Source organism: Triticum urartu, chromosome 2 (assembly GCF_003073215.2).
Source record: "Triticum urartu cultivar G1812 chromosome 2, Tu2.1, whole genome shotgun sequence".
NCBI lineage: Eukaryota > Viridiplantae > Streptophyta > Magnoliopsida > Poales > Poaceae > Triticum > Triticum urartu.
In genome coordinates, this window is record NC_053023.1 from 614995272 (window position 1) to 615018850 (window position 23579).

At 43.6% G+C, this 23579-nt stretch overlaps 3 protein-coding genes across 4 annotated transcripts; 1 reads left to right on the forward strand and 2 right to left on the reverse strand.

The window, feature by feature from the left end:
* The first annotated feature begins 3213 nt into the window (after positions 1 to 3213).
* LOC125539196 (plasmodesmata-located protein 8-like) lies at positions 3214 to 7834 on the forward strand. Of its 2 annotated transcripts, XM_048702568.1 has the most exons (3): positions 3217 to 4949; positions 6477 to 6578; positions 7474 to 7834. In XM_048702568.1, exons 1-3 carry the CDS (start codon positions 4187 to 4189, stop codon positions 7476 to 7478), a joined length of 870 nt encoding a protein of 289 aa, XP_048558525.1. In that variant the 5' UTR covers positions 3217 to 4186; the 3' UTR covers positions 7479 to 7834. The 2 variants fall into 2 exon arrangements, with proteins under 2 accessions (XP_048558526.1, XP_048558525.1); XM_048702569.1 differs by lacking the exon at positions 6477 to 6578 and having other exon boundaries at positions 3214 to 4949.
* On the reverse strand, positions 7809 to 10335 carry LOC125539195 (vacuolar-processing enzyme beta-isozyme 1-like). Its single transcript, XM_048702567.1, has 8 exons — positions 10053 to 10335; positions 9762 to 9926; positions 9495 to 9651; positions 9314 to 9399; positions 9001 to 9200; positions 8629 to 8887; positions 8307 to 8513; positions 7809 to 8215 (listed from the first exon to the last, which is right to left on the reverse strand). The coding sequence occupies exons 1-8, from the start codon at positions 10269 to 10271 to the stop codon at positions 8033 to 8035; spliced, it is 1476 nt and encodes a 491-aa protein (XP_048558524.1). The 5' UTR covers positions 10272 to 10335; the 3' UTR covers positions 7809 to 8032.
* Positions 10336 to 12625: 2290 nt separating this feature from the next.
* Positions 12626 to 17088, reverse strand: LOC125539197 (vacuolar-processing enzyme beta-isozyme 1-like). The gene is made up of 9 exons (XM_048702570.1): positions 16628 to 17088; positions 16031 to 16195; positions 15709 to 15865; positions 15387 to 15472; positions 15079 to 15278; positions 14464 to 14512; positions 14193 to 14399; positions 13400 to 13606; positions 12626 to 13264 (listed from the first exon to the last, which is right to left on the reverse strand). Exons 1-9 carry the CDS (start codon positions 16850 to 16852, stop codon positions 13082 to 13084), a joined length of 1479 nt encoding a protein of 492 aa, XP_048558527.1. The 5' UTR covers positions 16853 to 17088; the 3' UTR covers positions 12626 to 13081.
* Between the last annotated feature and the right edge of the window lie 6491 nt (positions 17089 to 23579).

The following is a 23579-nucleotide window of genomic DNA, read 5'->3' on the forward strand; positions in this document are numbered from 1 at the left end:
CCCTTTCATCTTCAAGGGAAAAACCAAAGCAAGCTCAAGAAGTAGCATTGCCCTCATCCGTGTGATCAACAATCGATCAGACGGACACGGAGCTGGCGGAAGCTCACGCGTGACCGGTCGGCCGAAGGTAAGCTTTTCCCTTAGTTGTTTCCCTTCAGGGTTTTCTCTTTGATTTTTTTACATTTTCTTGTTTCATTTTTTTTATTTCTTTCTTTCTAGAGTACTTCCTAATGTTTCATGAGCACATTTCTAGAAATATCCAAATATTTTTTTTGAATAAAAGGACATTGTTCATTAGCTGAACCTTTTTAGAATTTAAGAACGTTTGTGAAAATTTTGTGTACAATTTTTAAAATTCATCAACATTTTCTATATCCAAGAATATTTTATACTAGTAAATTGTATTTAGATATATATGAAAAGCACGGGAAAGTAATTTTGAATATGTATTTCCTTTCCTCAAATCGTATTGAACAAGATTCAACTTGGTTCTTACCTCTCTAAAATTCAGATTGTTCTAGTCTCTTTTTATTATAGTATCAGATAAGCATGTGAATACATGTTTCTAGAACACATGAGATGGTAGAGTTGGGGGTTCAATTAGAAGGCCACGTGGCAGAATCCTATGAGTTGAAAACTATATCCAACGGATGATAATGCTCGGGTTCACCATCTCTTAACCGTTGGATGGGCATATTCAACGACTAATATTTGAAGCTATTGACACACTAATATAGTGGTATAGAAATTCATGGGTTTTTGTAAATTTAGTTGTTTTTCATTTTCATACATTTTTAAAATATATTTTTAGTCTTTCAATATTTTATCATCAGTAAGAAAAATCCAATGACCAATTTTATTGGATGAAAACCGGATGTTAATCGTAGAAAGAAAAACGAAGTGAAGATCAGAACTGCGCTCCACACACAACCCATAGCGACAGATTGTTGCTAAAATGCCCACCTGGGCCAGCCGAGGTAGCGCGCCTGCTCTAGAAAGATTTTGAAATCATTCGATATAAAGAAAAACCAGTTGAAAAATCCAGGACCCACACCACTGCCGATGAGGGTGTGGATATGCTCATTGATAGATTGTTGCTAAAATGCCCACATTACAAATTTGGTTTTCAAGGGTGTGCTGCGAACGGTGAAGCACACAGTCTAGCCAAGTTTTCACGTTGTTTAGGTCAGGGGCACCATGGCTAGCTTGGTCAACCCAATGTATCCCACATATTGTGGTCTTTCATCAATAAAACTTGGCTTTAGCCCTGAAACATTTGAAAAATCCGGAGCGGCATGTTTGGAGAAAATTGTCTAGCAGTTTATTTTGTCATATTTAAAAAAATATATTGTTCAAAAAATTCATGATTTAAATTCATGAACTTTAAAAATGTTCTAAATGTTTAAAAATGTTCAAAGCCTTTAAAAAACATTCACAGTCTTTTTAAAAAGTGCAAGAATTTTTAAATAATTCATGTTTTACAATCAAATTATCACAAAAAAATTTAAAAAAATTAAAACAAATATAAAGGCAAGACGAAAACCCGGTATGACCTAAAGAAAAATAAACATACTAGATAGCAAAAATCCAACCGAATATACCCAAAACGTCTATGAAAACCACAACATAGGACTTCTAGACGGGCCAGCCTATGTACCGCTCATCACATGCAATATATGGTCTATTCTTCATGGGCATGTCTATATGCCATTCGTTGGGAGTGGAGCAACGTGTTGTGGGCAACCGCAAGTATACTTGAAAAAACAATCATCTTACTCATTTACATGTAATCCATTTAAATACCGGAAAGAGTAAAATATGTAATAAAAAACGTTGCAGGCCTAAAAAAATTAAATACCCGGCCACTTCCAACCAATTTGCATGTATTTTAATAAAAAAATGTTCATGTGAACATCTTTTTTTCTTCTAAAGTGGGGGTATTTACATGTGCCCCTAGTTAGTGTTGACTACTCAAGTTTGTCCTTGATTTTTTGACCTACCTAGTTTAGCCCCTGTTCTGTCAAGTGTGTCAATAGAACTACTCTTCCCCGTCGTTTCTATCCAGTAAAAGGCTTTGACTGTCTCCGAAATATTTCTGGAACGTTTTTGCCCCTCCTTAATGGAAGAACCTCTACAAAACGCTCTTGCCTTTCTCTTTTTTTCCTAGTCCATCTGATTTCTGGTTCCCCAATCCGCTACCAAAACCTTAGTATTCTCTCGTCTCCTTTTTGAGCAACCACTCACGATGTCTTGAGTGGGAGTAAGCTACGGCTGGACTATATCTGATTTGACCAAAGGGAGAGGACACGTCGCGCACATATGATGTCAGACGATGGGGATGCGTCAGCGGTAACAAGTGGAGCTCACCGGGAAATGGGTTACCGTGGGTGTACCTTAGTCTAGCCATGCATTATTCCTAACGGAGGGTGCCGACTCAGGAGAAAAATTGGGATGGGAGGACTAAAGGAGGCCAGATCACGAGTAATCAATAGGGAAGCATGTCAATGGTGGCATTAGAGCTAGAAAAAGGGGGAGGGGCTTTGACCTATTTCAGTGGAGATGAGAATTTCCCAAAGTGAGCGAGTTGAGGGTAGTTGGCTTCATCCGTCACATTTTGCCAGCTTTGCTAAACCACCTCCGTATTCTTCTCCATCCCTCTTTTTCTGAAACCAATTAAGTGACAACTACTAGAAAGATAGCTATCCCTGCACCACGGAGAGAGCCTATGAAGCAAATGCACCATAACTACAACCAAGTGATAGCGAGCGGGTCTATGTCTCGCTTGTTGTGACTTGTGACACAGACGCTCATCTCAACTCAAACGAACTTGTGTTAGGGTCGGTTCATGTAGCATGTCCAGGCAGGTGCTCACACGCCCTCCTCATTAGCACAGTTTTTTTTTCACATGTTATCTACTCCCTCCATTTCAAAAGATACACATGTATAAGTGTATGTTCATATCATTTTTTTAATGTGTATGACTTCTAAAAATGTTTTCATGCGATTTTATAAAAAGAAGTTCATCCCATTCAAAAAAATAATACTCATGCCATTTAAAAATGTTCACACGTTCGAGATGTTCCTGATATTTTTAGAAAAATGCCTAGGAAATGTAAAGTTTGCCTGCTCAACTCCAAAAGAAACGTTTTCTGCCATTAAAAAACACTTCATACCATTTAAAAAAATGTTCATTAAAAACTAAAAGTTTCCTTGCGCAATGTTAGGTAAATGCCATGGCGTATTAAAAGCGTTCACTCATTTGTTTTCAACAAGTTCGTGAAATGTTTCAAAAGGAAACAAAACACGAATATGAAAAGGAAAATACTAAAAGCGTCTGCATCCTCCTCGACGCTCCGGCCCTTTCTCTCGAGGAATCCAGCCTTCCCCGGTGGCGTGGCTCCCTCCGGCCGCGACAATGGATGGATCGAGAGCCCTGCTGCCGTAGGCACGGCACAACCAACCACCGCCAGTTTCCGGCTCGCCGCTCAAGCATCCGCCGGAACCGCGTAACCACCATACTACTTGTACCGGCACCATCAGTCATGGACAAGGAAAAGTGGCGCAGGCGCTCGTGTCGTGTGGGTCGGCCGGGGATGATCTGAGATTCCGAAACGACAGTTGCTCGCCAACAGGAAAGAAAACCGCGCAAACTCCCCGACCCCGTCGTCCTGTGCCGCCGGTGTAGATGCACCGGGGAGCGTCGCGCCAGTCGCCATGTTGCAGTCGCCTTACACTGATTGATTGACGATGGCATTACGACGGTGCACTCGTCCAAACGGCACCAGCGCTATCCATCGTCCAATTGTACGTACAAGAAATATGTTCGCACCATGGCCATGCCATGCTGCTATCTTATCGCCAGCTGGTAGTAAAGCAGAACCAAGGCCGAGCGTTCCCCGTCATCGGTCCTGTCTAATAATTTGAAGAAACAGAGTAGTTGTATCCAGGAGATCAGACCAGGAGTCAAGGAGGAGGCACGCACCGTCGTCTCGTCTCTGAGTCGACGCGTGTATAAATCTGGAGGAGACGGCCTCGCACACCACGAATCCTCGCAAAGCATAACCAAAAAGCTCGCATTTATTCTGCGTCCTCCTCCCCATCACCTTCTCTTCACTCCCAGGACACTGGCCGCTCCCCGGAACCGGTCACAGCAGCCATCGAAACCACCACAAACACGCGCGCGCGCATGTGCAAGTTCGTCTCGCCATCGTCGACCATGCACCTTCGCAGCCAACTCCGCCGTGGGCGCGTCGCCGCCGGCGCCATCGTCCTGCTCGGGATCGTTCTCGGAGCCGGGTTCACGGGGGCGGATACGGGCACGTTCATCTACGCGGGGTGCTCGCCGTCCAAGTACCAGCCGGGGACCCCCTACGAGGGCAACCTCAAGTCGCTGCTCGCCTCCATCACCAGCGCGGCGCCCAACGCCGCGTACAGCAGCTTCGCCAACGGCACGGGCGACGGCGCCGCCGCGTACGGGCTCTACCAGTGCCGCGGCGACCTGGGCAACGCCGAGTGCGCGGCGTGCGTGCGGGACGCGCTGGCGCAGCTCAACCAGGTGTGCCCGGGCGCCTACGCGGCGTCGCTGCAGCTGGAGGGGTGCTACGTGCGCTACGACGGCGCCAACTTCGTGGGCCGGCCGGACACGGCCATGGTGTACCGCAAGTGCAGCGCCAGCACCAGCGCCGACGCCGGGTTCCTCCGGGACCGGGACGCCGTGCTGGGCGCGCTGCAGGCCGCGCCCGACGGGTACAGGGTGGGCAGCTCCGGCAGCGTGCAGGGGGTCTCGCAGTGCCTCGGCGACCTGGCCGCCGCCGACTGCACGGCGTGCCTGGCGCAGGCCGTCGGGCAGCTCACGGGCGCCTGCGGCACGGCGCTCGCCGCCGACGTGCACCTGGCGCAGTGCTACGTCCGGTACTGGGCCAGCGGCTACTACTTCCGCCCGTCACAAGGTACGTTACGTGACCATGCACCTCCTCTGTTCGTCTGAACTTTGAACCAACGAATGAAATATTGCCAGAATTCGCTCTCTGAAAAACTACCTCGTGATGCCCTGGTGTCACCGTTAGATAACACTCCCTCGTTCCTAAATATAAGTATTTGTAGAGATTCCACTATGGATCATATTCAGATGTATATAGATGCATTTTAGAGTGTAGATTCACTCATTTTGCTTCGTGTGTAGTCCACATAGTAAAATTTGTACAAAGACTTATATTTAGGAACGGAGGGAGTAGATAGTACAGTATCAGCTGCCAATTGGCTGAGCAAGTTGCACTGTTGGAATTGATTCGGATGGGCAATTGGTAAACTTACCAAAGTTGACAAGTGAGACCAGTCGGGAATATGTCCTCTGAAAGCATTTTTCACTTTATCATGGGCTTGCACAGTGGATGGCCTTATCAGAGTGTGTCCATTTGTCTACCATAATCACCGCATACTAGGAGCACATACAATACTTAATTACTACTTCCTCCGTTCCGAATTACTTGTCGCAAGTCGCAAGTATGAATGTATCTAGATGTATTTTAGTTCTAAATATATCCATTTTTGCGATAAGTAATTTGGAACGGAGGGAGTAGCTGCTAGTAGATCAAATAGGTCCCTGTGTGTGTCTCCCGGTTAGCACCAGAGAAAGGGACAGGAGACCAGTCACTCGATTGCAGAGAGCACCAAAGCTCGCCATCATCATTTGAGACACCATTTAGTCAGCCATATCAGCCGCTAAGCTCCACGGACACCATTTAGTCGTATCCCTAAGATATGCTAATCATCCCGGCGGCCTTTCCAGGGGACCGCAGCATCATACACTGAACTCAATCAGGCGAGACAAACAGTGCCATTAAGGCTATCTGAACTCTGGCGTGACAGCAACAAGTCATGATGATATGTCCTCTGGTCTTGTCCAATGAAACACCAAAGGCGACAGCCATCACATTATCATAGATTCGAACTTTACTTGTTGATCTAAAGGTTCAGAGAACTTTCTGATGGCCACCAAACGACACGGGTTTTTTCAGCATATCGGGGCCTAGGGCTGCGGCCGTGCGGCGGCCGCGATAGGCGCGCACATTGTGGGACTGACAATAGACCTTGCCGGGCCAGCCAACCACTCCTATTCTGAATATATTCCCGATAAACAACAAGATGAAAAGAGCCACTCGGCGAGAGACCGAGAGTGCGCATCTAGCTAGCTTTGTACTCCCTCGGTTTCAAATTACTCGTCGCAGAAATAGATGTATCTAGAACTAAAATACATCTAGATACACCCATACTTATGACAAATAATTCGGAACGGAGGAAGTACTCCCTTCGTTCAAAAATACTTGTCGGGAGAATGGATGTATCTAGATGTATTTTAATTCTAGATACATTCATTTTCGCGACAAGTAATTCCGGACGGAGGGAGTAGTACAGTAGTAGGACTACTGTATGTGCTTATTCTAATCCAATCGTCTGGTTTTTCTTTTGGTGATAAGATTATTCGGAAGATGACGTGGGGCGGACTCTGGCCATAATCATAGGCATCTTGGCAGGGCTGGCCCTCATCGTGGTCTTCATCTCCTTCCTCAAGAAATCATGTAAGGCCTCCTCGAAAACTTTCTCTTGTTTTCAGTTCGGAGAGCATCTCAACGCAGAGAGATTCACTTTGGCTCATAGGTGTAGGTGCACTCATTGTCTAAATATACATTTTAGAAAATTTAAAAAATCGAGAAAAAAATCCCACGTGTACATCCAGACATTATATGTCCGTGCACAAAGTTTCGGTGAAAAAGGGATTTTTTTTGTGGCTTGAGTAAAAAAGACAATTTTTTATGCTTCATTATAACTATTCAGTAGACATTTTTTTATCTTTTTTATATATGCCACAAGAAATGTTCTTTCTTTGCGAAATTTTGTGTGCAAAAATAGAATGTCTGGATGTACACGCGAAATTATTGTTCGGAATTTAAAAAAAATGAAATGTGTTTTTATACACATTTCATAATATAGGTGAACCTACGAGGGAAGCAGATTTGTAACACTCGGGTGCTCCATGCGCCTATATGAACATTAAATTCAGAAAAATACCGAGAAATTTGAAAAAAAATTCTGCGATGTTGGGATATCAAACCTGGATTCCCGATCTACTCCCGTGTGGAATTTCGTGAAAAGTACCAGGAAATGTATTCATGGCAAAAAAGACAAAAAAATCTATGTATAGAAAAAAACTATTTGGACAGATTTTTGTTCGGAAAATATTTCCTTCGCCACGAATACGTTTTCTTGTATTCTTTTCATGAAATTTCACACGGGAGTAGATTGAGAACCCAGATTTGATATCAACAAATTTCAGATTTGATTTTGATTTTTTTGTATTTTTTACATTTAATATTCGTATAGGAGCTCCTGTGCCATTTCCTACCTATGAGCCCTTCTATATTATACTATGAGTCTGAACACACTAACCCGATGAAAACTGGTGTATCAATGCAGGTTAATTAATTTAGCTATGTTGCCTCCTGAAAGAAACTTCAGTTCTCGCATACTGGCATGCGGGCCCGATACCGAACAGACTTGCGAAAGACAGATCCACACTAGCATCAAGGGAGCTTCACAAAGATCTTAATCTCATCTTGTCAGCAATAGCTTATGTAAGTGATCTTGGTAGGGCTGGCTGTAGGAGGATCACTACCTCACTACAATGGGTCATCTGTTTTGGTCCACTAATCATGGCTCACCTGTTCATTATTACCAAATCAGATGGCACTTTCTCAAAAGAAAAGAAAAACATGGCACTGTCATGCAAAGACATTCACACACTTTTGTTATAATAATAATAATCATTGCCTTTCAATTGATTGCAGTCAAATTCGATTTACAAAGGCACGACCATATACACTAGTGATTAACCCAACACCCCAGGGGCGCCATTGCTGGGCGGTTTCTTCTTTCTTGTATGTATACCGATGTGTCTATGTACACCGTACGAGCTCTAGGAACCTCCGGAGCTCTGGCTGCTGCTGCCATGTAGTAGTGCTGCACTGCAAGCGGATCAGGCGCTGTAGCCTCGAACCAGCGGGCTCCACTTCCCCATGTCGTAGCCGTCGCAAGCGCTGATGCTCGCCTCCTTCATCTCGGCCTCGGAGACGCCATTGTTGCACATGTTTGCGAACGCCCTCATGTGCTTCATGCCGTACTGAGTGAGCGATCCGCACTGGGACTCGAACACTCGCACCTGACAATTGACATCAAATATAGCAGAGTAAGTTCCAACCGGAAACAGAAAGAGTGGAGGGTGTTGCAGAGTAAGGAATTGTTGCACTCACCATCGTCTTCAGACAATCCCAATCGTCGACCAGTGGCTGGCCAGAGCCTCTAGCAGCCTCGAGCACCGATGGCCCCTTGTCGAATCCAAAGACAAGCTTCCCGATGAAATCGATACTGGTGTCGAGATGCTTCCTGTGCAGCACGGTTTCTTTGACCTCCCTGAGAGCCCTCTGCTTCTCTTCTGATCCCCCATTCAACTTCTCATACTGAAAGCCAGAAGATACATCAGCAGACAAACTAGTCAAAACAAAACACATGAAACTTAGTACTGTAACAGACAAAATGAACTAGACAAGAAATACTAAGTGGGATTATTGTTACCTTCTTCCACATGAAGAGAATATCGGCATCTCTTTGCTTGATTGCACCCTTGAGGCTGGGCATAGGCAGCGGCCTGTTTCTGATGCTTGACTTTGCAGGATCGAAACCTTGGTAGAGAAAAAGCATGTCATCCTTGAAAGTCTTGTCGCCATACTCCATGACATGAGAACCTTTAATGGACTCGTTTCGGGGTGCCGTTCTCGCTTTAACCACCTCGTACTGCTGCTTGATGGTCTCGTTCTTTAGATTGTGAGTATCACTGCAAATTAAGCAGGATCGAATGGTTCAGAATAGCAAGCAAGCGTCATGGTTGTGGGTAACTGCTAGTACAAACTTGTACTAGATATATTACAGCTAGCTGATGATTATTACCTGTCTTCCATCCAAGACACACTGTATAGGTCACCTAAGCAGGTAAAATATTCAGGAGGAGGTGGCGTTCCATCCTCAGGGCAGTATGCTGCCCAGCTACTTTCTACCGCATTTGATGCCGTTGTAACATAAATATTATGATCTTGTGGCATCAAACCCTCAAAGATGCTGCCACTTTCACACGCTTCAACATATATGACCTGCCAAAATTGTAGTAATTCTCATTATAGATGGGACTCAAAGCATACATGCCGTTTCAGATTAAAACACAATAATCTTTATTTAAGGGAAAAAGAAAAGAAATGATGCATACCATTTTCGAATAGCCTTTGGAAGCATGCTTTTGCCGTAACACTTTGATAAAGTCGTCAGCATAAACATCTGGCCCGTTGGGCATACCTACAAGCTTGATAAAGTTAGCTAAGTTTATAGTGCAAAACATATCAGCTGAACTACAATGTCGTTTAATTATGTGGGATTATGCATGCATGTACCAAGTGAACCAGGAGACCCATGATCCGAGTAGAAGATGAAGATGTGATCCTCTGGTTTGCTGTTTATCACCTTCCTACTCCCTCCGGTAACCACGGTTTTGTTCCCCAGGAGAACCGCATACAAGTTCTTGGCAGTGACCTGCTCACCGGTGTAGTCCTGTAAAAAAGTTGATCAGATCAGTCATTGGTGGGAATTTAGGAGTACAACGCCATTCATTCTTTACATCAAACGACACTCTTGTTTGAATTAAAGGGAACTAATTATACCTTGGGAACGCCATGGTAAACATCTTTGCCTTTAGGATGGTTGATGACGGTTCCACGCCTTGGGTTGTCAGGGCTGTTGGCGATGTCATCGTACATGAACACCACAATGTTCTCATCCTTGAGTCCTCCCTTCTTCAGGATCTGGTACGCGTGGCACACATCGGCCTGTACGTCGTACGTGCGTCAACAACACGAGTATCATTGAGCAAGCACTCACAGAATTTTGACACACGCTGCCATAATTTTCATACAGTGAATGAATGATATACGAGCTGCATTGAGGACTCTCACCTGGTGCCTGTAGTTCTCGTAGCCGGAGGAGCCGGCAACGAGCACGGCCCACTTGGTCACCCCTTCCTCCGCCGCCGACGCGGCAGGGCCAGGCGCAGGGGCAGGGGCATGCCCGTTCTCCGTCGGCAGCCGGATCAGGGGCTCCGAGTACCCCACCGCCAGGAGAGGGAGGAGTCCACAAACCCACCATGCAGCCATCGCCACCCTCGAGTTCATCATGTGCGTGTGCTAGAGCCTAGTAGAGAGCAAGAGAAGGCAGAGAGTGAAGTGTGATCGCTCCGGCGGGGGCCGGGGCCGCATTTTATAGCCGCGGCGGCGTGCAGTGCAGGGAGTGAAGTGTGATGGTCGATCGCCTGGCAGTTGGCTCGCGCGGGCGCGCAGGCGCAGCGCCTCCGTATCCGTAGTGGGGTTTGCGTGGCGTGCACAGTTTCCCATTTTTTGACTTGATAATGCCCGCCTAAACTTGCTAAAATGCCGTGATCTCCGCCGTGGCCAAGCACCGGCGGTGGAGGCTAGCGTGATGGATTAGCGGACGATGATAAGAGGAAAGGGCAGGGGAGTAGACCCTCGCACGCTACTGTTTCTTCATGATGCAGCTTTTGCAGATGATGGAAGGATGGCAGAGGAACGTGATCAACTCACGATGACGCGGTAGGATGTGCGAAGGAACTGCCCACTCGGCACCGGCGATGGCGGTTAGCACCATGAATTAGCAGGCGGACACAGCTCCGTGGTTTGGGTGCATCCATGGCACGGAAGGGGAAAGGAGAGGTACGGAGATGGCGAAAGCTGCATCCGGGCAGTGCCTGTTGAGGTGGCGAAAGGAGAACACGGCCTAGCTAGTCAAGCAAGCAAGCAGGCGCATGATGTGAACCGACTTTTTGAAGAAGAAATATACTCCTATATAAGTAGAATGTGCGACCACTTGAGAGAGGGCCAGCGTATGCACTTCTTCGCCGCAGCTTGAAAACGTCAAGGACTCACCTAGTCCCCAGATCCTTATCAATAGCAAATTAGGAATTAGAAAATGTGAACAAATATATGCTTGTACACTGCGGTTTTTAATAGACTACGTACGTGTCCGTGCATGTTCAAATATTTTTTAGCACAATAAGACGACCATCCAAGGCAAATCTTCATGCAAAACAAATACACAAAATAAAATAATGTTTTGGTTATATAAAGCATAATTTTCTGTCATTTCTTATTAAACTGGAAAAATAGGTATGAGCAGTGATTGATCTGCTTCGTTGGGTCACCAAAGATAAGTATTGATCGATATTTATTTGTCTATAGACAAGAATTTATTGCTATTTATTTACTTACCAAAGATTAGGTTGCTTAAAGATAGGAAGGGACGGGAAATCGGAAAACCCGGTAAACGGTGGGAGGTTGGACGAAGGGACGGTGAAAAGAAAATAAAAAATGAAACCTTACATTTTTGTTTAGTGTTAGAGATTAGAGAAGTAGAGAAGAGATAGCAAAATGTTGGATGTTGTAGTAATGGCTTCGACCCTACTTAAGGTCCCTCTACATATCTTACGTATGATGCCACATGAATCGGTCAACACGAGTCAAGGAGGCTAACAATAGTCCAAGCTTCCGTGAGACCAAACAATCCATCCTGATCAACGAAAGTCCAAGCAAATTCGCACGGTCAACAAGTCAAAGTAAGAAAAGCTCATAAAAAGCTAAAACTCAAACAACCAAAATAGTGTAGGGATCTCCCCTTAGTGGACTACAAGCTACAACACATTTCGAAACCCAACCAGAGACCTATGGGACCAAAGGGCACAAAATTACCTATATTTACTCTCCCACCTCCTCTCCTCAACGTCCTGATCATTTGTCAAGGACCCTTCTAAACTATACAAGGCCTCTCATGATCATGTAAATCATTCACTCCTACTTCAATAAATTTGTCGGACTAATCAGGCAAATAAAATCTATGCTAGTACACTAGATTTTGAATAGAAATATCGGATGGTGTAGTAATGACTTCGACCCTACTCGAGGTCCCACCCTCTATGAGGTCAACAAAGGTCAATGCTGGTCAACATGAGTCAAGGAGGTCAATGATGGTCCAAGCAAGCCCCCACGGGACCAATGAATCAATCCGGACAACAAAATTCCAAGCAAGTCTTCATGGTCAACAAGTCAAAGTAAGAAGAAATCAAAATCAAATTTCTCACACGCCGCTTCAAAGAGTCATTAATCACCAAGACCCAAACTCTTGAATTGACGTCATTTCTCTAACTCATCGGAGATCATCTTGATCCTCGCAGTCCTAGATGATTCCTTACCAACAACAGATGTGGGTGCCCTTCCTACTGGTCACATAACTCTACCATGACCACCACTACGTCCTTGAAACAGCGACCACAACCTCTGCCACACCAGTCCAGACCTCTACTACGGCCTCCTCCTATCAGTTGTAGCCAGGCTGCCTTCAAGTGTCCTAGTTGGCCACATTTGAAGTACTTCCTGTCATAAGTATTTGTCCCTTGTCTTGTCACAAATAAGTTCTATCAACAAGGTGTCACTTAGAATATTGATGAAGTCACAGCTCCAAATGCTCCACATAGTAAGAATCCAGCTATTGAAAAGGCACCAACAAGGAAATGGAAGGTCTTAGCTTCTAAGCCTCCTCCTAAGCCAAGAGCTCCAAGGAAGAGACCACCAAAGATTGTGGATTCTCAAGAGAAAGAGCAAGAAGTGGATGAAGTCACAGCTGCTCAAGCAAAGGTTGCAGCCAAATTGCTAAGTGATGCTTCAAGTGGCCAAGCTAGAGCCACTAGAGCTAAAGGAAAACCCACACACTTTTGTTAATTAGTAATTGCCTTTCAATTGATTGTAGTGAAACACTGAAACTTACAAAGGCACGACCACAAACTACTGATTAACCCAACACGACATGGGGCGCATCGTTGGGTGGTTTCTTGGAAATCAGTGCATGTATGTACACCATATGAGGTCTAGGAACCTCTGGAGCATTTGCTACTTGCTCCTCTGTACTGCAGTGCAGCGGATCAAGCACTGTGCCCCACAGCCAGTGGGCTCCACTTGGCCGAGCCGTAACCGCCACAAGCGCTGATGCTTGCTTCCCTCATTTCGGCCTCGGAGATGCCATTGTTGCACATGTTTGCAAACGCCCTCATGTGTTTCATGCCATACTGAGTAAGTGATCCACACTGGGATTCGAAAACTCGGACCTGACAATTGGCATCAGCACAGAGTAAGTTCAACCGGAAACAGAAAGAGTGAGGGAGTGCAAATGGTGAAGGCGAGCAACAGCAGAATCTCCATGTGTTGCATATTTATGGAATTCAAGAAACTGCTACACTCACCGTCCTCTTCAGGCAATCCCAATCGTCGACTAGTGGTTGGCCAGAGCTTCTAGCAGCCTCAATCATTGAAGGCCCATTTTCAAATCCAAAGACAAGCTTCCCGATGAAATCGATACTGCTGTCGAGATGCTTCCTGTGTACCACAGTTTCTTTGATCTCCCTGAGAACCCTCTGCTTCTCTTCCAATCCCCCATTTAACTTCTCATACTGAAAGTGAGAAGATACATTATTAGCAGACAAAGTTGGCAAAACAAAGCACTGGCTAGTGGCTACAAAAATTTGATGCGCAAAACTTGGGTCTATCATGAGAGGGCATGAGCTTGAGCTGAAAGTTAGTATATGAGCTCAAGCCCTTCAAGTCGTATGCTATAGTTTCAGAGTACTGTTGACATATCTTCTCAGCACCATGAAGCTACATTTGTATGCTAAGGATGAATTAACAAATAAGTTACTCTCTCCGATCCATATTAATTGTCGCTGATTTAGTACAGTCTTACTAAATCAGCGACAATTAATATGGACCGGAGGGCGTAATTAGTTTCATTTCAAAAACTCTTCTAAAATATCTCCTTTTTTTTCTAGAATTTCTACATACAATTTGAAATATTCTAAATAGAATAAAAATCAAGATTTAATAACCTCTACATGCATGCATCCATGGAGCATTTGTTGTAGTAAATTCGTATACATAGGAATTCATGAGTTATAACACAAAAAGACGCATGTTTTTTTTCTTCCGAGGTTTAAGATGCATCGTTTTGAACAGCAACACATAGAACGAACTGGAATTTACCCTTTTCCACATGAAAAGAACATCAGCATCTCTTTGATTGATTGCACCCTCCAGGTCGGGCAAAAGCAGCCTGTTTGCTACATTGGAATTTGCAGGATCGAAACCTTGGTAAAGGAAAAGCTTCTCGTCCTTGAATGTCTTGTCACCATACTCCATGACATGAGAACCCTTATCGAATTCCATTGATTTTGATGTTCTCGTTTTAACCTGCCCAAGAAAACAGTGACTAGATGCCACTAACCAGTATGAAGAAAGTGTACTCGAGACTTACCACCTCGTACTGCTGCTTGAGTGTTTCCTTCTTTAGATTGTGAGTTTCACTGCAAAGTAGGATCAAATGGTTCGGAACCGCAAACACCATGGTTATAAATAACTGCTACAACAAAAATGCTCTAGCAGTGATACTTCCCAAGCGGCCAAGCCAATTAAGTCATCTTCTTTATGTATTTGCGCATCTTTGTTATTACCATTTGCAGGTGCAGTGCGACTTATGAATGGTTTATGTGTTACACAGGTAGCCAATGATCGCAATAAAACACACTTATGTTGTGCTTTCTAGTGTGATAAGACATTATTATCCAACAGAAAATACTAAAGTGTGTCTTGTAGAGAGTGATAAAGAATTTATTGTCTTGGGTCTGAATATCAGGTGACAGATACAAACTTTGAGGGTTAACAATGAAAAGAAGTCTCAACAAGAGCATTGAGCAATAATCCAAACATAACCAAACCAAGTATTGTTAATGCAAATCATGCAGCTAATTAAAATCAAATATATAAAGCCCTGTAGACATATCTTTCGACAAATTTTAAAAATAATGCAGGTTTATGAGATGCCAGAAAACAGATCAGGTGCCAAGCATAATATATTACAGTTGGTGCATACCTGTCTTCCATCCAAGAAACACTGTAGATGTCTCCTAAACAGGTATCATATTCAGCAGGAGGTGATGATTTCATCCCAGGGCAGTATGCTCCCCAACTATTTTCGACCGCATTTGATGCTGTTGTAACATAAATATTAAGATCTTCTGGCAATAAACCCTCAAATATACTGCCACTTTCACACGCTTCAACATATATAATCTGCCAAAATTGTAATTCTAATTAGAGATAAGACAGTATGCATACTGTATCAGATTAAAAATACACCTTTTTTTATCTCAAGAGAGAAAGGGCAGAAAGGATACATACCATTTTTGAATAGCTTTTGGAAGCATGCTTCTCTCGTAACACTTTGATGAAGTCGCCAGCATAAATATATGGCCTGTTGGGCATACCTATAAAGTTGCTGCGGTTAGCTAAGTTATACTCCCTCCGTTCCTAAGTATAAGTCTTTCTAGAAATTCCACTACGGACTACATACGTAGCAAAATGAGTGAATCTACACTGTAAAGTACGTCTATATACATCCGTATGTAATCCGCATTGAAATCTCTAAAAAGACTTATATTTAGGAACGGAGGGAGTACAAAAAAAACCAGCTAGAGAACAACGTTCAAGCAGGAGTATGCACCTAGAACACCAGGACCCCCATGATCCGCGTAATAGATGAAGATGTGGTCCTTTGATTTGCTGTTTATCACCTTCCTACTCCCTCCAGTAACCGCGGTTTTGTTCCCCAATAGAACTGCAAAGAAGTTTTCAGCGGTGACCTGTTTACCAGTGTAGTCCTGTAATGCATGTTAAGTTGGTCAGTCTTGTAGGAACACAAGTACACAACAGTATGCCTTTTGTACATCAAACAACGCTAAAGCTAGCAATCCGTCTCCAATTAAAAAGCGCAATCTATTAGAGTTCTTGTCTGAATTAAAGGGAACACAGCCAGGTAATTATACCTTGGGAACACCAGCGTAAACATCTTCGCCTTTAGGATGGTTGATGATGACTCCAGGCCTTGGGTTGAGGTCGTTTTTGGCGATATCATCGTACATAAACACCACAATGTTCTCCTCCTTTAGGCCCCCCTTCCTCAGGATCTGGTAGGCGTGGCACACATCGGCCTGTAGGTCGTACGTGCATCAACAGCACCACAACCATTGAGCAATGAGAAAGCACTCAAAGAATTGTTCAGTGGTCGTATTTTGACGAGGTACTGATATACGAGCGGCATTGAGTTATTATGACCAAAATAATATACAAAAATCAATTATTCGCCAATGGTGCTCAGCCGGACTAAATTTATGTTCCAATCAAATGTATGCACTTAGACAGGAAGCAAGTACTAAACATCTGATCAGAGATTCAGACTACTTAACTACTTATCCCTATTGTAAAGAACAGAGCAAGTAACTAGAAAGAACAGAGCAAAGAATGGCGTGGAACCTCCCACTGGAAAGGGAAAGTTGACCAAAAGTTTCAACATTTCAGCTCGCAGTCGCCCTAGACCCTAACAATGCTACTCGCATCCGAGGCCGCCTTCGACGGAGTCTCACCTGGTGCCGGTAGTTCCCGTAGCCGGAAGAGCCAGCAACGAGGACGGCCCACTTCGTCACCCCGTCCTCCGCCGCCGCCGCGGCAGGGGCAGGGGCAGGGGTATCACCCTTCTCGGTCGGCAGCCGAATCAGCGGCTCCCAGCTCCCCTTGGCCGGATCCGCGGCGGCCGCGGCCGCCGCCAGGAGCGGGAGGAATCCACAAACCCACCACGCAGACGCAGGCATCGCCGCCAGCGAGAACCAGTGCGTGACGGCGTGTGCTGGAGGAGAAAGAAAGCAGAGAGCAGCGTGATCGTGCCGGTGGGGATCGGGGCCGCATTTTATAGCCGCGGCGGCGTGCCCCCCGTGGACACGTGGTGCGCGAGGTAAGCCCTGCCCCGTGGTGCGCGGGTCGTCGCCCTGCGAAGGCGAAACGTGGGAGACGACGACGAGGCAGTTCGCTCCCGTCCCGCAGCCGATTTTGCGTGCCGTGGGCAGTGTCGCATTTTCTTTTGGCCTCAAAATGCACGCCTGGACTTGCTGAAAGGTGCCGTGCGATGGCGCACTCGGCGCCCGCGGTGGCGGCTAGCGTCGTGGATTCGCGGACGGTGGGAGGAAGGGTCTGTAAAGCGTCCCACGCCATTGCTTCCTCCCGGGCAAACGGACAGTTTTGCGATGCAATTTTTTTTTTGAGTAATTGCGATGCAGCTTTTGCAAAGGATAACTTGTTTTTTTTTGAGGGAATGCAAAAGATAACTTGTTGATGATTGAGATGATGAGAGGGAAACGTGATCAGCTCTCGCGCGGACGCCGTGACGCATGACGCGGATAGACTTCTTCAGCGAAAAGAAGAAGAAAAGTTGCCAAGATTTCGGAGGAACATCATTCTCACCAGTAACAGGTTGAGCGCGTCCAACCATAGACCTACTGGTCGTGCACGAATCTGACTAACCAGTCCATCTATTCAGTGCTGTTGACATAAGAAGCAGGGCAAATCTAAAGAACTAAACTTAGGGGCGTAAACCGAACATTACTTAAAAAATTGCAAACATTGTTTCGAATTTCAAACACTTTTAAGTTACGAATAAATTTTCACAAGCACGAACAATTTTAGAAATTTCTCACCATATTTTGAAATTATGAAGAAATTTTCAAATTCGTGAACATTTTTCGAAAACATGGACGGAATTCGAATTTGTAAAAAAATCTCAAAATATAGAGCATCATTAAAATTCAGATTTTTTTTAAAACTCGATTTTTTTTAATTCCAGAACATGTTTTGAAAACATGAACATTTTTTGAATTTGTGAAAAAAAATGGAAACAGGGAAAAAATAAATCTGAGCAAAAAATTTTAAACTGAGAACAATTGGAAAATCCTGAAAAAATAAATAAATGCGAAATGTTTTATATATGTGAATAAAAAATTGAAAAGAAAAAGGATTTTTTTTCTAAACCTTAGAGCATTTTTCCAAAATATGAGCATTTTTTGAATTGGTGAACAGAATTTGAAGACCAGGACAAGTTGTGAAATCCAGAACCAAATTATGAAACTGAAATCAATTAGAAAATCCACAATTTTGAAAACAGGAACATTTATTTAAACTCCCGAGCAAAAACCATAACGCGAACAATTTTTGAAACACGGACAATTTTTTTAAACTACTGAGAAAATTTAAAAATGGGAACAAATTTTGGAAATGGGAACATTTTATGAAACTCGGAACAAACTTCAAAACGCAAGTAATTTTAGAAAACATGAACATTTCTTGAAAACGGGAACATTTTCTGAAACTCCCGAACAAAATTCAAAACACATTTAATTTTAGAACACACAAACATTTCTTGAAAATGGGAACATTTTCTGAAACTCCTGAACAAACTTTTGAAAACACGAACATTTTTTCGAATTATGTGAATAACTCTTTTTGGAAAACATGGATTTCTTGAAAATTCTGCAACTTTTGAAAAAGGAAAAGACTTGAAAAATAATAAAGCAAAAAGGAAAAAAGAAACAGAAAAAAAGGCGAAGGAAACGGAAATAAAAAATGAGAAATGAAAATAAATATAACAAAACAAAAATCCGGTTCAGGAACTCTCTAGAAGGTTCCCTAAACCGGCCAAAAACAAGCTGGGTTCAATTTTTTTTTTGAGACAAAGCTGGGTTCATATAGAAAGTTCCCAGAAACCGCTCACGAGAAAGCTACGCGTACTATTATACATGGGCCGGCCCAATTGGTCGATAGGTCTACTTGCCTGTGCAAACCCCCCACTGTATACTGTATGACGCAGAGAGCGGCACATATGGAATTCCACGAGCCGTGAGCAGAGCTGTGGGCGGTGGTGAGTGTGGTTGGAGGCCGAAATGATATTTGAGGGGTGCTCTTTACAAAGATCACTTTCACCTTCTCAGTTTGACGCGTGACATGTGCGACACTTATTGTAATTTGGAAGATTTTCTTTTTTGTACATTCGTTTATTCAAAACGTATTATCTTTTAAATCGTGTGTTCAAATCTTGAATCGTTTTTACCGTTGGATTTCTCGCATCAAGATCTTTAAAACTAGATCCCATATTAATAGATTTTGACGAACTTTTTTTTATAAAATAACCGGAGAAAAAAACCAAATCGGGAGCATGGTTTTTTTTCCCTTTCCATAAAAGGCACGACCGTGCTTTTCGAGAAAGCACAACCGTGCCTTTTGCGAAAGCAAAACTGTGCCTCTTACGGAAGGAAAAAAATAGAAAATATGTTTTTTCCCGTTTCCGAGAGGCATTACAGAAGCACAACCAAGCCTCTCAGAAAAGCAAAACCGTGCCTCTCGCGGAAAGAAACACGTTTTTTTTCTTCCGAAAGGCACGACCGTGCTTCTCGCGAAAGCACGGTCGTGGCTCTCGCGAAAAGAAAAAACAAAAAATATTTTTTTTCCTGTTCTCAAGAGACACGGCCGTGCCTCTCACGAAAACATAACAGTGCCTTCTGTGGAAACAAAATTATGCCTCTCGCGGAAGTAAAAAAACAAAAAACGTGTATTTTTTTTCGAGAGGCACGGTCGTGCCTCTCGCGAAAGCAAAACCATGCCTCTTACGGAAGCAAACCCATACCTTTCGCAGAAGCAAAAAAAAAAGAAATTTTTTGAATTTTTGTCCTAAACCTAAGAAAGACCGGTAGAAAACCAAAAAGTCCAAAAAAAACCTCGAAAAAGATCCGTTTAAAGAGCAAAAAATACGTGCAGGAAAATAAATAAATAAAATTCGAAGGGAGCGTTCAGAGCGCGACACATGACAGCGATTGAGAGCGTGTCAAGTGGCACGCTTTCAACTCACCCGCAAATAATCGTTATGAGGTTTTCGATGAAGCGCACGTTAACTAGTTGCTTCCGATGAAGACTCCAGGCCTAGCGGGGGCGCAAGATCCGCATGTGGCAGAGCCCCGGTCTGGGTCTCTGTAGGCCTGCAGCAAAGGAGTCCTTCCTGTATGCTGCCGGTGCCTGAAGCTTCTCCACGCTGGGTCGGCCCCATCTAGCATTTTCTCTCTTCGGTGTTTTAATCCGCAGAAAGTAGGGCGCTAACCGTGATTCGAACCAGTGTACGCCTGACCTAGTACCACTGGTGTAACTACCAAGCTGCCACGCAGAATCTGTTGGAATTACAAGCAAACTACTACGAGATTTAATCTGAATAAACAGAAAATAAATCATAACAGCAATTGCAGAGATTAAAATAATCATGCGAACTAACATAATAGATGAACAAATCACATCTAGGGCACATACTAGAAACATGAATTTTATCACAATCTCGAATAAGAAGGATAGAATCACATATGGTGCGGGAACAACACCGCCAGTGTTAACGTTGCTGTCCATGTCGTCGAGGATGAGGTTGCCGAGGTCAGGAAAGAAGTCGTCGCTGCCAACAGTCGCGCGAGTGCGTTCCTCAAAAACCTGATCGCCCCTCTCCCATACAGGATCGCGAGAGGCGAGGTTCCGAAGGCCTGCTGTCCCTTCTCCCGGTGCACGCCGAAAAGAGGGATGGAGAAGACTTGCTTGGCGGCGCAATGATCTGGAATGGTGGTGTGAAATCATACGAAGCGGCGGCTAGGATAGACGTCTGCCTGACTATATAGTGCGGGTCGGGTAGGTCATGGGAGTGACACATTAATTTTCCCGAGTAGCAAAAATATAGACAACGTGCATAGCTTTGTACTCGGTTCGGCTCAATCCCGCAACCTGCGGCGCGTCGTGACGAGGCGAGGCGTGACGAGGCGAGCGAGGAGGAAGAGCACGCGTGTAGGTCTTATCTTCTCATACTCATACAAGTGGTAGAAGAGCTCACCTTATAAAGAGGTGCAACTATTACTCAACTTCTGTGGTGGGACTAAACTTTAGTCTCACTCACTCCACTCACATGTATGCATGAATAGGTCAAGAGAATTTCAAAATTTTAGTTAGGCTTTGGGTCAAAGGCTTACTAGCAAAATTCCAACATAATTTTGCAAGATTGAAATGTTTCTATCTGTTATTTTTTCTTTTCCCCTTTTTCTTTTACCTATTTCTTTCTGTCTTTTTCTCTTCTTCCTGGTTTGATGAATTATTTGAAAATATGTGAACTTTTTTCAAATCGATGATTTTTTTAGATTTGTGAACTTTTTTTTAAATTCGTAGAACCTTTCTCAAAAAATCGATGAAATATTTTCAAATCCGATGATTTTTTTAGATTCATTGAACCTTTTCAAAACCGACGAACTTTTTTTAAATTCGGTGAACTATTTGTTCAAAATTCGTGAATATTTTTTAATTTGTAAACTTTTTAATTTTTTTAATTTTTATATTAATCATCGTGAACAAAGTTGACTATATTTTAATGTTTGTACTAAAAGAGGGGTCAAATAGGATTATTTTCCTCATCACAGGCAACAAATTCAGCCTAGTCTAGTGGAAAAGCTTGAAGCTCTTGACTTAGGTGAGCAGAGATCGATTAGCCAGGAGCGCTAGCCGGCGTGTACATCGCCGATTAGGAGATCCCCTTGCGCATCATGGAGACGAAGGTCGAATGGCCTGGCCGAGTCATGGTTTTGGGCAGATTAGGCTGCCAGCAAAAGCCATACTCCTTTTGTGGCCGGAGTCATTGATGGCGATTCTATGAGCACCATGACCTTGTTGAAGGCATTGATGTAGCATTCCTCCCCCACGTCCCTAACATGCTACGGTGAAAACCCTAGATCCGTTCTTTTGGATCAGGCAATGGCATCGCTATTGGCTTTGATAAGCATCGCGTTTTCGCTTGGGGCATCGTCTTGGAGTTGGAATCGATCGGAGAAACTTGGGACTCGTTAATGTGGTCGGCGGTGGCTCACACGACATCTCCGTGGGAGCGGCAGAAGCTCCTCCACATGCAATGTGTGCCTGGCAAGTTATGTTGCCAACCTCATGGGGTCGAAGCAGGATAGGTTCGCTCTATCGGACATACCATTCCTCTTCGGCGGCGTCGAGATACGCGGATATGTTTGTGACAACTCATAGTGACACAACGGTTTTCGATGTGCACTCTGGTAGCGGTGAAAGCGCTCGATTATTCGGCGATGTGTGTTGTGGGGTGTTGTCCTTCTAACATTTTCTATGTATTGTTGTGCTTTAGGTGCTATTTAGGTTTTTCACCTCGGTTTCCTCAATAACCGAGCAACCCTTTTTTATTTTTTTGGCACTCGTCTTATGCAGTGCATTCCTTTTGGGATGTTACCTGTAATATGCTCCTTTCGATTCAATTGATTTGATTGCTCTCCTACAAACACTGAAAAAAGAACAAACAATGTAGATAAAAATATCAAAACTAATCATACCATCTCATCAATATTATTATTCTCATTTATATTAGTGACCAGTGATGCTTTGGATGTAATCAACCACAATGTCGTGCTCCTCACCAACTATGGCGGTCAGGGCATCTCCAAGGGTTATCCATCAAATGCTTGTGTTAAATGTCCGTGAGACGTAGGGTCGTGTCCGCTTGTAAAAAAACATGGTGACAAAGGGCATCCCCAAATTGTCCGCTACCCATTGTCCCAAACTCCTGACATTTGACAAAACAGTTGGTGTGCGCCATCCAGTGAGACGACACCAGTGCGGCAATGGCACATGAGATCGAGCTACCCCCTCCCCCAACGTTGCAGCTTTATCATGGACACCATTAAGTTGTCACAACATTGTACGTAGAGTAGGTGCTCAAGGTGAAGCGTCGCGCCAACAAGAGAATGTGAGAAGTCGATGTGAAGGCGAAGACGAAGACGAAGGCCCAGAAGACCATTGTGTTGAGTAGATATTCACCAGCAGCGCTATGTCTCGCTTATAGCGAGACCTAGCGTGCTCTCGCGTCAGGCACCTCCCTAAATGGGCCTGCCCATGCGCGCAGGAGGCCAAGACCTGTTTTTCATGTTTTATGTTTTGTTTTTCCCTTCATTTCTCTACTTTTGTTTATACTTTCAAATATTCTAAATAAATATTTTTTAAACACTTTACATAAAACGTTTTTGAAAAATGTTGTTACCCAAGCATTTAAAAATGTTAAATGTGTCTAAAGAAAATGTTTCTAATGTGTACCAAAAACATACAATATGTGCGAAAAAAGTCTATCATCTATTTAAAAAAATGTTTATTAAACATTTGAAAAAATGTTAAACAAGTATCCGAAAAATGTTAATCAAGCATTTGATAAATTTCAAATGTGTATAGAAAAAATGTTGACTACATATTAAAAAAATGTAAAACGTGTCTTTGAAAAATGTTAATCAAGCATTTGAAAATGTTAAATGTGCGTAGAAAAAGATTTTGACCATGTATTAAAAAATGATAATCTTGTATTTGCAAAATATTAATCAAGCATTTGAAAAATGTTTAAAATGTGTGTAGAAAAAAAAACTGACCATGTATTCAAAAAATGTTAACCAAGCATTTGATTTTTTTATTTAAAGTGTG

Bases quoted from the DNA above. Each gene is read 5' to 3' on its own strand.
- LOC125539196 (XM_048702568.1), top strand. From the start codon at position 4,187: ATGTGCAAGTTCGTCTCGCCATCGTCGACCATGCACCTTCGCAGCCAA. The intron at 4,950-6,476 runs GTACGTTACGTG...TTTGGTGATAAG, and splicing joins CTACTTCCGCCCGTCACAAG to ATTATTCGGAAGATGACGTG.
- LOC125539195 (XM_048702567.1), bottom strand. From the start codon at position 10,271: ATGATGAACTCGAGGGTGGCGATGGCTGCATGGTGGGTTTGTGGACTC. The intron at 9,201-9,313 runs GTATGCATCATT...CAATTTTGGCAG, and splicing joins CCAAAGGCTATTCGAAAATG to GTCATATATGTTGAAGCGTG. The intron at 8,514-8,628 runs GTAACAATAATC...TCTGGCTTTCAG, and splicing joins TTCTCTTCATGTGGAAGAAG to TATGAGAAGTTGAATGGGGG.
- LOC125539197 (XM_048702570.1), bottom strand. From the start codon at position 16,852: ATGCCTGCGTCTGCGTGGTGGGTTTGTGGATTCCTCCCGCTCCTGGCG. The intron at 15,866-16,030 runs GTATAATTACCT...CATGCATTACAG, and splicing joins TTTACGCTGGTGTTCCCAAG to GACTACACTGGTAAACAGGT. The intron at 14,513-15,078 runs GTATGCACCAAC...CCTACTTTGCAG, and splicing joins GTTTCTTGGATGGAAGACAG to TGAAACTCACAATCTAAAGA.